Source organism: Bombina bombina, chromosome 6, assembly GCF_027579735.1.
Source record: "Bombina bombina isolate aBomBom1 chromosome 6, aBomBom1.pri, whole genome shotgun sequence".
NCBI lineage: Eukaryota > Metazoa > Chordata > Amphibia > Anura > Bombinatoridae > Bombina > Bombina bombina.
The window spans coordinates 143,819,184-143,834,043 of record NC_069504.1 but is presented as its reverse complement, the minus strand read 5'-3'; the positions used below and the strand labels follow the sequence as shown (position 1 = coordinate 143,834,043).

At 35.3% G+C, this 14,860-nt stretch overlaps 1 protein-coding gene across 1 annotated transcript in view; it reads right to left on the bottom strand.

The window, feature by feature from the left end:
- The window catches only part of CRELD2 (cysteine rich with EGF like domains 2), an 87,990-nt gene that overhangs the window by 35,649 nt on the left and 37,481 nt on the right, over window positions 1-14,860 (bottom strand). The window contains exons 4-5 of the mRNA XM_053716628.1: window positions 7,290-7,381; window positions 3,706-3,882 (exon numbers count right to left, since the gene is read on the bottom strand). Coding sequence (XP_053572603.1) covers window positions 3,706-3,882; window positions 7,290-7,381 — 269 coding nt within the window. The remainder of the gene's footprint in view (window positions 1-3,705; window positions 3,883-7,289; window positions 7,382-14,860) is intronic.

Sequence of the window (14,860 nt, the reverse complement as noted above, 5' to 3'; positions counted from 1 at the left end):
AGGGAGAATAAGGAAGACTGTGACTGAATTTTTGATGCATAGTAAAAGCGCCAAAATAGGCCCCTCCCACTCATAATACAGCAGTGGGGAAGCTTAGTAAACTGATTTTATTCAAAATAAACGACAGCCAAGTGGAAAATAATGCCCATAAATTTTTCACCAAGTACCTCAGAGAGAAAAACGATTAACCTGCCAGTAAACGTTTTAAATATATGAAATGATAATAAAAACCTGTTGCTAGTCGCTATCACTGCAGAAAGGCTATAAGTTATATGTATACAGTATTTTCTTAGTGAAGTGCCATTCCCCAGAAATACTTTAGTGCCAACATACATACATAACAGCCTGATACCAGTTGCTACTACTGCATTTAAGGCTGCACTTACATTATATTGTTATTAGCAGTATTTTCTCAGTCAATTCCATTCCTTAGAAAATAATATACTGCAACATACCTCTTTGCAGGTGAACCCTGCCCGCTGTCCCCTGTTCTGAAGTTACCTCACTCCTCAGAATGGCCGAGAACAGCAAATGGATCTTAGTTACGTCCGCTAAGATCATACACAAAAACTCAGGTAGATTCTTCTTCTAATACTGCCTGAGAAAAAACAACACACTCCGGTGCTGTTTAAAACAACAAACTTTTGATTGAAGAAATAAAAACTAAATTTAATAACCACACTCCTCTCACACATCCTATCTATTAGTTAGGTGCAAGAGAATGACTGGGTATGACGTAGGGGGGAGGAGCTATATAGCAGCTCTGCTTGGGTGATCCTCTTGCACTTCCTGTTAGGGAGGAGTTATAATCCCATAAGTAATGGATGACCCGTGGACTGACTACACTTAACAGGAGAAATAAGAATTTGGTCAATATCAAAAGTTCACCTCAATACTTGGTTATATATCCTTTGTTGGCAATGAGAGAGGTCAAACGTTTTCTGTAAGTCTTCACAAGGTTATCACACACTGTTGCTGGTATGTTGGCCCATTCCTGCATGCAGATCTCCTCTAGAGCATTGATGTTTTGGGGCTGTCGCTGGGCAACACAGACTTTCAACTTCCTCCAAAGGTTTTCTATAGGGTTGAGATCTGGAGACTGGCCACTCCTTCGTTGCCCAGACGGTGTGTTTGGGATCATTGTCATGCTGAAAGACCCAGCCACATTTCATCTTCAATGCCCTTGCTGATGGAAGGAGGTTTGCACTCAAAATCTCACGATACATGGCCCCATTCATTCTTTCATGTACACAGATCAATTGTCCTGTTCCCTTTGCAGAGAAACAGCCCAAAAGCATGATGTTGCCACCCCCATGCTTCACAGTAGGTATGGTGTTCTCTCTCTCCTCCAAACAGTTCTACTTTGGTTTCATCTGACCATATGACATTCTACTAATCCGCTTCTGGATCATCCAAATGCTCTCTAGCATACTTCAGACGGGCCCGGACATGTACTGGCTTAAGCAGGGGGACACGTCTGGCACTGCAGGATCTGAGTCCCTGGCAGCGTAGTGTGTTACTGATAGTAGCCTTTGTTACGTTGGTCTAGCTCTCTGCAGGTCATTCACTAGGTCCCCCCGTGTGGTTCTGGGATGTTTGCTCACCGTTCTTGTAATCATTTTGACCCCACGGGGTGGGATCTTGCGTGGAGCCCCAGATCAAGGGAGATTATCAGTGGTCTTGTATGTCTTCCATTTTCTAATTATTGCTCCCACAGTTGATTTCTTCACACCAAGCTGCTTGCCTATTGCAGATTCAGTCTTCCCAGCCTGGTGCAGGTCTACAATTTTGTTTCTGGTGTACTTCGACAGCTCTTTGGTCTTCACCATAGTGGAGTTTGGAGTGTGACTGTTTGAGGTTGTAGACAGGTGTCTTTTATATTGATAACAAGTTCAAACAGGTGCCATTAATACAGGTAATGAGTGGAGGACAGAGGAGCCTCTTAAAGAAGAGGATAAAAGGTATGTGAGAGCCAGAAATCTTGGTTGTTTGTAGGTGACCAAATACTTATTTTCCACCATAATTTGCTAATAAATTCTTTCCAGATCAGACAATGTGATTGTCTGGATTTGTTTCCACATTTTGTCTCTCATAGTTGAGTTATACCTATGATGAAAATTACAGGCCTCTCTAATCTTCTTAAGTGGGAGAACTTGCACAATTGGTGGCTGACTAAATACTTTTTTTCCCCACTGTATGTAAAGTAATCTCCAGAGCTGAAATGCACTACTGGGAGCTAGCTGGTGATTGGTGGCTGCACACATATCTCTTGTCATTGGCTCATCAGATGTGTTTAGCTAGATTCCAGTCTTGAGCTGACTGTGCAGGGGCTAAGCACACAGAGCATTTTATCATTGCACACCTTAGATTATTTTCTTTTTGCCCCTTTCAACTTGCCTAGACCAGATATATGGAAGGTGTGGTGTGTGATGTTAAGAGTCAACTACAAATTACACCTTCAACTTTATATAAACTACAACCTTTTAAATGATTAGGACACCTGCTTACAAAAAAATGCAAAATAAAAAAAAAGGAAATAAGTCAAAGTAGAACTAAATGCTTGTACCAATAAATATAACCTATGATTATAGTCCAACCATTTATAATGCAGCCATTTTATATTATTATTATTATACTTTATTTATGAAGTGCCAACATATTCCCCAGCGCTGTCCATGGATACAATTAATTTAAATAAAACAATACAAGACTTGTAAGATACAGAACAAAATTTACAAACACATACAGGAGGGATTGAGGGCCCTATTCCCATGGGAACTTACAATCTAGAAGGGTAGGAGGTTGAGAAACAGGAGGTGAGGACTGCAAGATTGAGAAACATGTCAATACAGAGTTAGATCAGGGAAATGTTAGGTAAGTGAAATTAATTTATTATTTAGTTGGGTGGTAGGCTTCTCTGAACAGAAAAGTCTTCCGAAGAAAGATTAGGGCAAAGCCTGACAGCACGAGGGAGAGTGTTCCAGAGGGTAGGTGCTGCACGACAGAAGTCCTGCAGTCTAGCATGAGAGGAAAAAAGCAAGGATTAGAATTATTAACTTCATATAACGGACATGTAAAGGGCATTAAATATTTCCTCTCTTCTATTAAAGCCTGTGATTGGCAGTGCACGTTTGGTTAAAAATTTGGAGTTCATTTTTTAAAAGTGATATTTGCTGTGAAATTAAATGTACAATATCAGAGTTCCGCATTTCATGGAGTAAAAAAACAAAAACAAAATAATGAAGTTTGATTCAGGTTTCCATTACAGAATATTATCTATGGAAATGATGTGCTATATTTCGCAATATGAAATACCCATATTATATATGCAATCTCTAAGCCATCACTGTTTACTAGAGTAACTACAACTGACAATAAATGTCTGGAAAAAAATCTACTACATTACTGTTGCATACAACCCTTATTACCCTGCTGATTTATGCAAAATTAATTCAGTTAAGATACATCTGCATAAAGTTCTTTTTGCTCATACTATGCTAAATAAATAAATAATATGTTTAGCATTAAACAGTCTCAGTGTCTTTAATTCTACAGGTATCATTTTACATACAAACCTAATTGCAAGTCTGCACCGAGGACCTCGTCCTGTCTCACTAGATTACAGCACTGATCCTGGGCATCTTTTGGTTTATTTTGTATTTGAAAGAAAATATACAGCAATCCTTATTTATACACGCCATTTACCTGTACATACAGAATGTGTATCATTTCTCTCTGAACTGTAGTATCCATCTGCGCATTCTAAGCAAAAGGTCCCAGTATATTCAGCATTACATCGACACGATCCATCTCCTTCTCTTGTACCATCTCCACTGCAAAAACCGTTCCCGTGACAAGGCCTTTCTGATCCACCCAAACAGGCTAAAAAAAGACAATGAGTGTGTTTATATTAGTCAACCATTTTTATTTTATATCATTTAATAAACCTGGGGCAATCATAGGGAGACACATATTTATTATGTTAGACATTTGAAGATATGTATCTTACCTCTAAATACTAAACAATAACTTAGCATTTCCTCATCTAGTAAATATATCATGTCAGTCTGTCACATATAATAGCTAAGGGTGGTAGAAATACAGGAGCAGGGACATTGAAGTCATTTTTTGTTGCAGTTATATATTATTATATATTTATTTTGTGTGTTTTTTTAGGAAATGGTTGTTGCTTTCCACTAACAAAAGTATGGGGTTGTGATTACTAGCCAGTGGGTAATCTATCAGTTTAGCACAAATATGTTCCTGTTAGTTAATTTCAATATTATTTTTAAAGATGCTTACCTGATACATTATTTCATGGTGGTGTGAGTCCACAAGCCATTACACCTGGGATTTAACTCCTGGCCACTACAAGGAGACAAAGATAACCAACATTCCAAGAGCTTTTAATCCCTTCCATCCCTCAGATATCTCAGTCTAACATATAGCCACGAAAAGAGGAAAACAGAAAAGCAGGTGCAAATTGCCACCAATTGAAAGAATAAAACGTGGGCAGGTCTTGCAGACTCTCACCACCATGAAAGAAATTAATTTATCAGGTAAGGATGAATTTTGTTTTCTTTCATAAAGTGGTGAGGGTCCACAAGCCATAACACCTGGGATCCAATACCGAAGCTGTGGAGTTCATGAGATAATGTGTGAGAAAAGTTAAGGCATCCACCAATTTACCAGACAGTGCAGTCTAGTGTGTAAAAAAGACCAGTTTGCTGCTTTGCAAATCTATTCTACAGAAGCTTCATTATTAAAAACCCAAGAAGAGGAAACTAATCTAGAAGAACGTGCAGGAATGAGTTACCTCCAAGTAAGCCCTAAGATGAAGTTCTTTAACCCCTTAAGGACTGGGCATTTCAGACTAAAACGTGTCCAAAAGACCAGAGAATTTTTAGCATTACTTTTTTGGTTTTAAATCTACCTATTAAAACCATATATATTTTTTTAGTAGACAACCCAAGGTATTGATCTAGGCCCATTTTGGAAAATTTCATTCCACCGTTCTTGCTGCAAAATTGTTAACTTTTTCACAAACTTTGGGGTTCTCACTTAAATTATTTATATACCACTTGTGCAATCATAACACAAATAGATGTAAACTTTTCTCTGGTATCCCCTTTGTTCAGAAATAGCAGACATGCATGGCTTTGCCATTGCTTTTTGGTAATTAGAAGAACAATAATTGCACCTGAGCACCCCACTTCTGAAATTCCTGGCAGTTAAGAGGTTAATCAGGTAGCTTGTAAGGTTAAGTTTAGCTTTAGTGTAGAGATTACCCTCCCACCCCCTGATCCCTACCTGATCTCTCCTAAACCTCTCTTCCCTCCCTCACCCCCCATTGGTCACCATCATCTTAGGTACTGGCAGACAGTCTGCCAATCTGAAGTTTTAATCTTACATTTTATTTTTTTTTACTATTTTTTTTCTACCTTTTCCACCTCCTAGACCCCTCCCAAACAGTTCTCTAAACCTCCTCACTATAACTAGTGTTCGCCCTCTTCGGAAACCGGCAGCTGTCTGCCATTACCCAGTTTTCTTATACATTTATAAATTATAAAAATGCTGTAGTGTAGAATACCCCCCTAATTCAACCCCCCTCCAAGCGATCTTTTTCTAGCGCCCCCATTTTGCCTTTAATTACCCCTCTCCGCTCTAGAGCCTCCCTCTTGCCCTCATTTTCTGCAGTGTAGCAGTCATGCCTGTACCTGCCCATCCCTCCAGCGATGGGCCGCCCACCAGCCTTCCTCCTGACGCCCCCACACTAACAACGAACAGATCCACTGCTACCCGATGCAGAGACAGACACAGAGTATCTCATTCTGCATCAATATCTCTGCACTGCTATTTCTGCACTGCCCTAATCATGGGGCATGCAAGTATAGCAATCTTGCCACTGTTAGGGAGATCTAGTCATAAAGAGATAATATGTTAGATAGAAAACTTTATTGAGCACCAAAAACACCTCATCTTGATGAAAAATAAGATAAAGAACCCCACAAGAAACAGCAGGCAATACAGAAACTCTTCTATCTGACAAAGATACCATCAGGTCCAACCCTTCCATGCATTGAACCACTGACGGATGTGACATTCATAATAGAAGAAGTTTGTTTGTATGACATATTGTCAAGTGTAAAGCTCGAATCTGAATCAAATAACAGCCAGGTAAGAAACTAGAGAGATAACTCAAACCCTTATCACTGATGAAAGAGCTCCCAGAACCTTGTTAAAATGTCTTGGGCTGTTGCTAAACCAAAAGAAATAGCAACAAATTAGAAGTGTTTTGTCAGGAAAGGTAAGTCTGAGAAAAAAAACCTGCAATGATCCTTGAAAATAAACATATGAAGGTATGAATCTTTCACATCTAATGTGGCTATATACTGACCCTATTGGATCAGTGGAAAAAAATGGGGCAAATATTGAAATAGGAACTCTGTGAAAGTTGTTTAAAGTTTTGAGGGCTAGGATAGGTATGAAAGCTCCCTCCTTTGGAATGAAAGATACCAGAAAGGTGGGAGAGATTAAAAGCTCTTGGAACATTTTATATTTTTGTGGCCAAGAGTTTAATCCCAGATGCAATGGCTCATGGACTCTCACCATCTTGTAAAATACATTTTTTAATAACATATTCAATTGCTGCTTTTTTATATGTGTGATGGAACATGAGTTTATTGTCATTTTAAACTATGAAGATAGGAAATCAATCAAAAGGACATCAAAATCAGCAGTATGCTGGTGTGGTACTACTGCACAGCAGCCGCTATAATGCTATGTCACTAAGACTTGCGCTTATTAACTATGATGTGTGCGTGCAGCACCAATAGTGTTAAAAACAGCTAAACAGCCTTTAATTAAATACATGCTAGATATAATGAAACATTTAAACCAAAATTATCCTGAGAACAATACGTATGATATTAGTTAATTAAATATTAAATAAGTACATTTTTATTTTTTATTATTTAGTTTTTTGGGGGGGTTTAAGTAATGAGTGCCACCATGCTGAAACCTAAGTTTTCCTTAACTAATCATTTCCGCTGAGGGCAATTAGGGACAAATAAATGTGCAAACAATGGTTGTATGGAATAAAGCAATGTTAACATAATTATATAACAGGGTTACATTCCATGCAGCTTTTGTTCATATACTTTATCTGTCTCCAATTGTCCTCAGCAGGAAAGATTAGATAACTGGACGGCCCTAACTACTTTGATAAGGTTAAAAGATCTTCAGCTTTTTATATTTTGAAATGTAAAAAAACGACAACAATCTTTTACCTAAACAGTCTGGTCCATATGTTCCAGGAGGACAACACACTTTAATAGTTTCTATACAAAACCACTTCAGTAATTCTGGATACTTCTTCTTCCTGTAAAATTCAACAGAAATTAGAACAGAAAAAACGTTCCCCTGCGCTAGATAAAAAAAAAAAGAGAGAGACCAGCTCCACAATAATTAAGATTCCCCAAATCTTAGAATATATATAGAATTAAAACACAAAAGGCAAGTCAGCTGCAACAATTAAATTGCATCAATATAAATTTCAAATATTCATCTATGTATAACCAGCTATTAAATAAAGCATATAAGAGATAATATAGTTTAAAATACATAAATCAATTTAATATAGAAAATTGGATGGTCACAATAATAAAAAAAGAGTTCTGCTGCAGACAGAGTGATATGAAAATAAAACAGCAGTTAAAATGATTGCTAGCAATATATCACAAAGATATATAGAACCTTCCCTATTTTTATAGCAGTATTGAGATATACAATGTCTCAGCCTGTCAGCTATATATGTAGTTTAAAATGTCTCAGAACTCCAATTGTATTAGGGATTCGGCCAAGTTAAATGAAGCAATTGCCAATGAGAGTATAAATTGATCAGTACCTTAAAAGCTGATCCGGGATTCCGGATATTAGTTATCCTGCTGGATATTTGTAATCCTCTTTTGTGGGTGTTTGAATAAAGCTTAGAACTCCGAAAGGTAGACACACAAAGTAAGCCACCGACCTCCCCTTCCGTGTCAGTCACGGCATTCCGTTTTAATTGAAACCACTCCCACAAAGTACGGTGTCTCTCAGACACTTTCTAGGATTTCTTGGATACCACTACGTCAGCAACGCGTTTCAGCTCATACAGAGCCTTTTTTCAAGCTAGTGGTCATCCTTATGCATCTGCCTTTATTTATACGGCTTTATGAACTTAAAGTGGTAGGCCTTCATTTTTGTTAAAAGAATATTTTTTGCATTACAGATGCATCCTCTTTGCTGTTCTAACCTTGTGTAATTTATTCATATATCAAGAAAAAACATACAAATGTGTTTTACCAGATAATTTATGCTTCAAACGCTAGTTACAAAAAAAAACTGGATTACATAAAGAATTCAATCTTATATACATGTCTGCACTCTGAAAATTATTTAAGACTTATCAAATCATTTGTTTCCCATACTGAGTTGTTAGCATTGAACAGTGTGACAGCATTAATTTTATATGTTAAAGATATATACATCTTTCAAATGTTTATTTTAAGAAAACATGACAAATCCATCTCTAAGTTAAGTCTGTTAGGTGTTAACTAAATTAAAAATCCACTTTCCTTCCATCTGCAGAATTTGTTAGTTTTTCTATGTCACCCCCCTCTACCTTTATCACATAGTTTAGCTATTCTAATGTAGTTAAAATAATTGAGATTTCCCCATTACATTTTTTTAAAATGTCTCGGCACTGTTAAGTCTTTGTTTCTATCTGAATCAGCATTTTCTATAGACCATATATGTTTACGTATCCTTTCTCTGAGAGTTCTGGTCGATTCTCCCACATACACACAGTATAAGATATAACGTTTTTGTCTGTACATCTAATCACATTTATCAATTTTAAACGTTCTTCCATTTATTGTATTTTGTCTTACATTTTCAATTTTACTCTCTCCATATTCTCTATCTATGAGCTTATCTAATACAACTCCTGATTGTATTTTAAAATCTTCTTCCTTGCTGCAGTTCTTTTTATTCTTAGTATTTGCCCCTTTGGAATATTTTCCTTCCAACGGGTATGATGACAGCTAGATGAGTGGATGAAGTTATTACAATCTACAGGTTTAAAAAAAAAATTTTGTTTCAACTTTGTTTGAGATGAACATTTCTAAATCCGTTAGGTGAGTTTTACTCATTTCCTTAGTGAATCTAATATTTAGGTTGTTTGTGTTCATTGGTTCAAAAACGTGTTTAAACGATTCTTCTGTACCCTTCCATATAAATCAGTACATCGTCAATATACCTTTTATATAGGACTAGATTTGACCCCAAATCCAACTGGGTCCAAAAAGCATGTTCCCAAGCGCCCATAAATAAATTAGCATATATTGGGGCACATCTAGTTCCCATGGCAGTGCCACATAGTTGTTCATAAAAGTAATTTTCAAATAAAAAACTAGTTGTGGGTCAATATATATTTTATACTTTCTATTAAAAATTGTCTTTGTATAGGTCTTATGTCTCTAATCTTTTTATAAGTGCGTACAGACTCTATGCCATCATCATGGTTGATGCAGGTATACAGAGATGCTACGTCATAGCTAATTATCCACATATCTTCTTCCCAATTTAGATTTTCTATGATTTTCAGAACATCAGTAGAATCTTTTAAATATGAATCAACTTGGTTAACATATTTCTGTAGGTATGTATCTATATATTTAGATAAATTCGAAATTATAGAGTCAATCCCTGATACTTGGTCTTCCAGGGGGGTCATTGGTAGATTTGTGTATTTTAGGTAGAATATAGAACGCAGGAATTTTTGGATGTTCTATCAGCAGGAAAAAGGTACTCTCTCATTAAGAACTCCTACTTGTTTATACTTATCTAATAGTCATTTTAATTCCCATTTATAGATTGTAGTTGGATTTATTCTCATTTTCTTATAAGTGGTGGTGTCTTCTAAAAGGGTATTGCAAATTCTTATGTAATGAACTAAAGTATAGAACTGAATATTTATTTTTGCAGAAGTATGTAGAGGTAAAAAGAGTGTCTAGAGGCATAAGTCTAAAAAAGGAATACTCTTTTAAGATTGAGGATGAGACCTTTAAAACCAAATGGAGGGAAATTTTGGAAGAGGACTAAATCAAACTTATGACACTTATTAAAGATTATAGGAGAGATATACCAATTAAATTAGGGAATGAGATTAAAGGGATAGTAAACCCACAACTTTTTTTTTTTAATCCCACTTAAATCTGCTTTATATTATATCAATCTTTCCAATTAACACTTATTAAACATTTTCTTTGGTTTTCATGAAATTTCTTATCAGAATATATAATGTTGCCAAAAAGTGGGTGGATAAAAATCAATGATTTTTTTAAAAAAAATCAAAAAAATCTGATTTTTTTTTATTTAAATCGGATTTTTTTGGATTTAAATCGGATTTGGGACAAGCACTGTCTCCAGCTAATTTTTTGGCAAATATTGTCAATATCCAGTATCAGGGTCAAAACTTAAGTGCTGAGGAAGAGGAGTTAGCTATGACATGGGTATTCAGCAATCATCCATCTGTAATGCCAACTATAATAAACTTCAAAGCTAAGGGGGAACCATTCAAGAAATATATGTTTGCTGAAGATATTTTAAAGAAAGTCACACCAGTGAACTGGTGGAAGTCACTTAAGCATTTGGATTTAGAGACTGTTCAAGTAATGATTTCACTTTTAACAGCAGTAGCTTCTTCTGCAGGCCATGAAAGAATATTCTCTTCCTTTGGACTCATTCATTCTAAATTGAGAAATCGTTTGGGACCCGATAAAGCAGGAAAGCTTGTTTTTCTTTTCCAGATTATGAACAAAGAAGAAGCTGAAGATGACGAGTGAGCTACAGATGACAGTATTTAAGTTTTTCATGTGTAAGCTGGGCTGACAGTCTAAGTTTCTTAAAATATATATATTTTGTTTAGCCAAATTAGTTAACAAACATGATTGTTTGTTTAAGCCAATAACATATGCTGTAATGTTATTGTTTCAGTTGAATAAATCTATTTAAATTGTTAATATTAAGGTAATGATTATTTTTCTCCTTCCTAAGTACAACAGAAAAGTTGTCCAAATATGAATTATATTGATTAACCTATTAAACTGGAGATAAAAAAAACTAATATGAAAAGTTGTTATTCTAAAAATCTTTATCTACTTGCATATTAAAGTTATACCAGCAAGAATTAGTATTTATGTCTAAAAAAACTACGATTTAAATCAAGCCTTACTGACTAGTGATTTAAATTGTGATTTAAAGCGTGAATTAAATCAGTTTGATTTAAATCAAATCCACCCTGTGCCAAACCCATTATGCAAATTATCTTGGCCCTATAATTATGTTCTACCTAGATAGAAACATCATGGCGGCACCACAAGCACAGTTCAGCAGGCTCCTAACAGACGCATGAGCATATGTAGATCCTTATCTGCTCTCTCCGTCACATCACTATCCAGGCTCCACCTCCAATGCACCGGATCGTGACTTTGATGCTGGAGGGAGTTGCGCACTACAGAGGAGAAGTTTGAAGGTGCGTGGACAGAGCAGCAGAATAATAAGACAGGTACGTATGCCAACTGCCCCTAGACCAACGAGCAAGGTAAATTATTTTTAATATGGGGATTATGTGTGCATACTCCATCTGCGCATGCGATGGTTGGGGGTAAAAAAATAAAAAAATACAAGTGCGCATGCGATGTGGAGCAATTACAATATTTAAATCACTGTTTGCAGCTACCTCTCCATGGGATGGGGTGCAGTAGCTGAATTAACATAGTCTGCCTTCTTTTGTGGGTGGTCGTTACTGCTCTTTTATGGTGGTTTACAAAGATAAAAATAAGGGATTTAGAAACTTAAAATAAGGGATTTAGAAAAAAAAAAATATTTTATTCCATATAGTATAATAATTATAACTGTGTTTTATTGATGTCATTATATGATACAATTTCTAACCCTTTAATGATCTGGAATAAAAAAAAAAAAAAAAAAAGAAATTATGAAAGCCTACAAACCTTTAAAGATAAAGAGAAAAAAATTAAAGGAACAAATGGAACAATTAAAGAAAGATTAATTAAGAATCAAACTCGAAACATTTGAGAGATATGAAAAGGACTACACCAACTGTGGTAAAGACAGTAATAATGAAGCATATATAACACATACGTAGAGATATAATAAATATAAAATTCATAACAGAAACAACCAGAGACTAGAAGAGAAACAACGGAGAAATAGAGCTGAATCAGAAAAATAGAATGCTCCATATGTGGATAGAAATATTCAATATGGGGATAGGAATAAATCCAATTATGAAGTAAGGAGAAGAGAAAGGAACAGGGCCTTATATTCTAAAATAACAGCAAAAAATACTAATATTCCCTTACAGAATAGGTTTTCCATGTTTAATCAAATAAATTGGGAACACAAATGGGAAAATGCAAAACCCTCAACATCAAATAAATAGACAGGGAGATAACCAATATTTTTTAGACAGCGGTCTTGCAAGATCTCCAACCAATTGGAGAAGACCAAGATAAAGCGAGGATTTAAAACAAAGAAAAAGGAAGAGTCTCAGAAAGAGAGGAAAACGGGGGAGGGGGGTTATCAAAAACCAAGAGACAAAATAATTAGATAAAAAAAACTTTAACAACTGCAATGGCATCTATAATTTAAGCAAATATAATTTTTTAGAAGATGAAACTAAGATAATCAAAAGGCCTGTCATTTGCACCTACAAAAAAATTAAATAAATTTGAAACATATGTAGATGCTTTTAAATGTATACTTTCTCTTACCCCGAAATGTTATTTTGCAAAAACAGCAGTAGAAAGGGATTTACAAACATTTGAAAAAAGTAAAACTAAGAATGAATCAAAAGATGAAAATGGTTTTATACATTTAGACTTAAAGTGAAGGTCAAGTCTGGGGTTGTGGGTAGCAGTATTCAATATGTTACCTAAAAACAGTATGAGGTTCATTCATCAAATTATCGATAAATTCAATCAAAAGTTTTAATTTTTACTTTTTTATAAACACTCCGTTTCATCTGTACAATCCGCCCGTCATTGTGCCTTCCTTGATTGACATATTCACGCTCCAATCGATTGTTTAACCCCGTGGCGTCCTGCCCCTTTTCAGTTTCGTCATCGAAACCTAATGCGCATGCGTGTTAATACATAGCGCGTCATCATCGGCATGTTCGTCCATGTTACGCGCAAATTGTTTCCTTTACTGCATACAAAGTGACGGCCGGTAATGAAACGCATGCGCTATTGAGCTGACCATACGCATGCGCATTTCAAACATAACAAGGGTGCAAGAGCGTAGTCCGCTTGTAATAAAAAAAACGAAGTCATCAAAGCAGAATCAGGAAGTCTGGTATGGGCGGAGATAATCGTGGTAACGGAGAAACATTATAAATACGTATTTTTGGCAAAGGGTTAGTTTTTTTAAACATATAAAGTCAGCGATTTTAATGTTTTAAACATAATCTTCAACATGATGTATTTAAAAGCCCAAAAATTGACCTTCACTTTAAAATAAAATCCTCTTTCTATCCAAAACATGAAAAGGGCCCAATTATAGAAGTTTTGGAAAAGATAGTTCTAAAAGAAATTAAACAGTTACCAGAGAAAGAGATAAAATAAAATGTAATCTCTCTAAAAAACAAAGATCTAATATAAAAACTTAGAAAACTATAAGGACATTATTTTCAAAAATGCAGATAAGGGCGAGGGGATTGTAATTTTAGAAGACACCACCACTTATAAGAAAAGGAGAATAAATTCAACTGCAATCTATAAATGGGAATTAAAAGGACTATTAGATAAGTATAAACAAGTCGGAGTTCTTAATAAGAAAGAGTACCTTTTCATGCTGATAGAACGTCCCAAAATTCCTGCATTCTATATTCTACCTAAAATACACAAATCTACCAATGACCTCCCTGGAAGACCAATAGTCTCAGGGATTGACTCTATAACTTCAAATTTATTTAAATATATATATATATATATATATATATATATATATATATATATATATATACACACCTACAGAAATATTTTAACCAACTTGATTCATATTTAAAAGATTCTACTGATGTTCTGAAAATCATAGAAAATCTAAATTGGGAAGAAGATATGTGGCTAATTAGCTGTTATGTAGCATCTCTATATACCTGCATCACCCATGATGATGGCATAGAGGCTGTACGCACTTTCTTAGAAAAATATAGAGACATAAGACCTGTACAAAGACATTTTTTAATAGAAAGTATAAAATATATATTGACCCACAACTATCTTTTATTTGAAAATTTGTCAATGTATCTGTGAAGATTATGAAATTAAAATTATATATACAGGGAGTGCAGAATTATTAGGCAAGTTGTATTTTTGAGGATTAATTTTATTATTGAACAACAACCAGGTTCTCAATGAACCCAAAAAACTCATTAATATCAAAGCTGAATAGTTTTGGAAGCAGTTTTTAGTTTGTTTTTAGTTATAGCTATTTTAGGGGGATATCTGTGTGTGCAGGTGACTATTACTGTGCATAATTATTAGGCAACTTAACAAAAAACAAATATATACCCATTTCAATTATTTATTTTTACCAGTGAAACCAATATAACATCTCAACATTCACAAATATACATTTCTGACATTCAAAAACAAAACAAAAACAAATCAGTGACCAATATAGCCACCTTTCTTTGCAAGGACACTCAAAAGCCTGCCATCCATGGATTCTGTCAGTGTTTTGATCTGTTCACCATCAACATTGCGTGCAGCAGCAAACACAGCCTCCC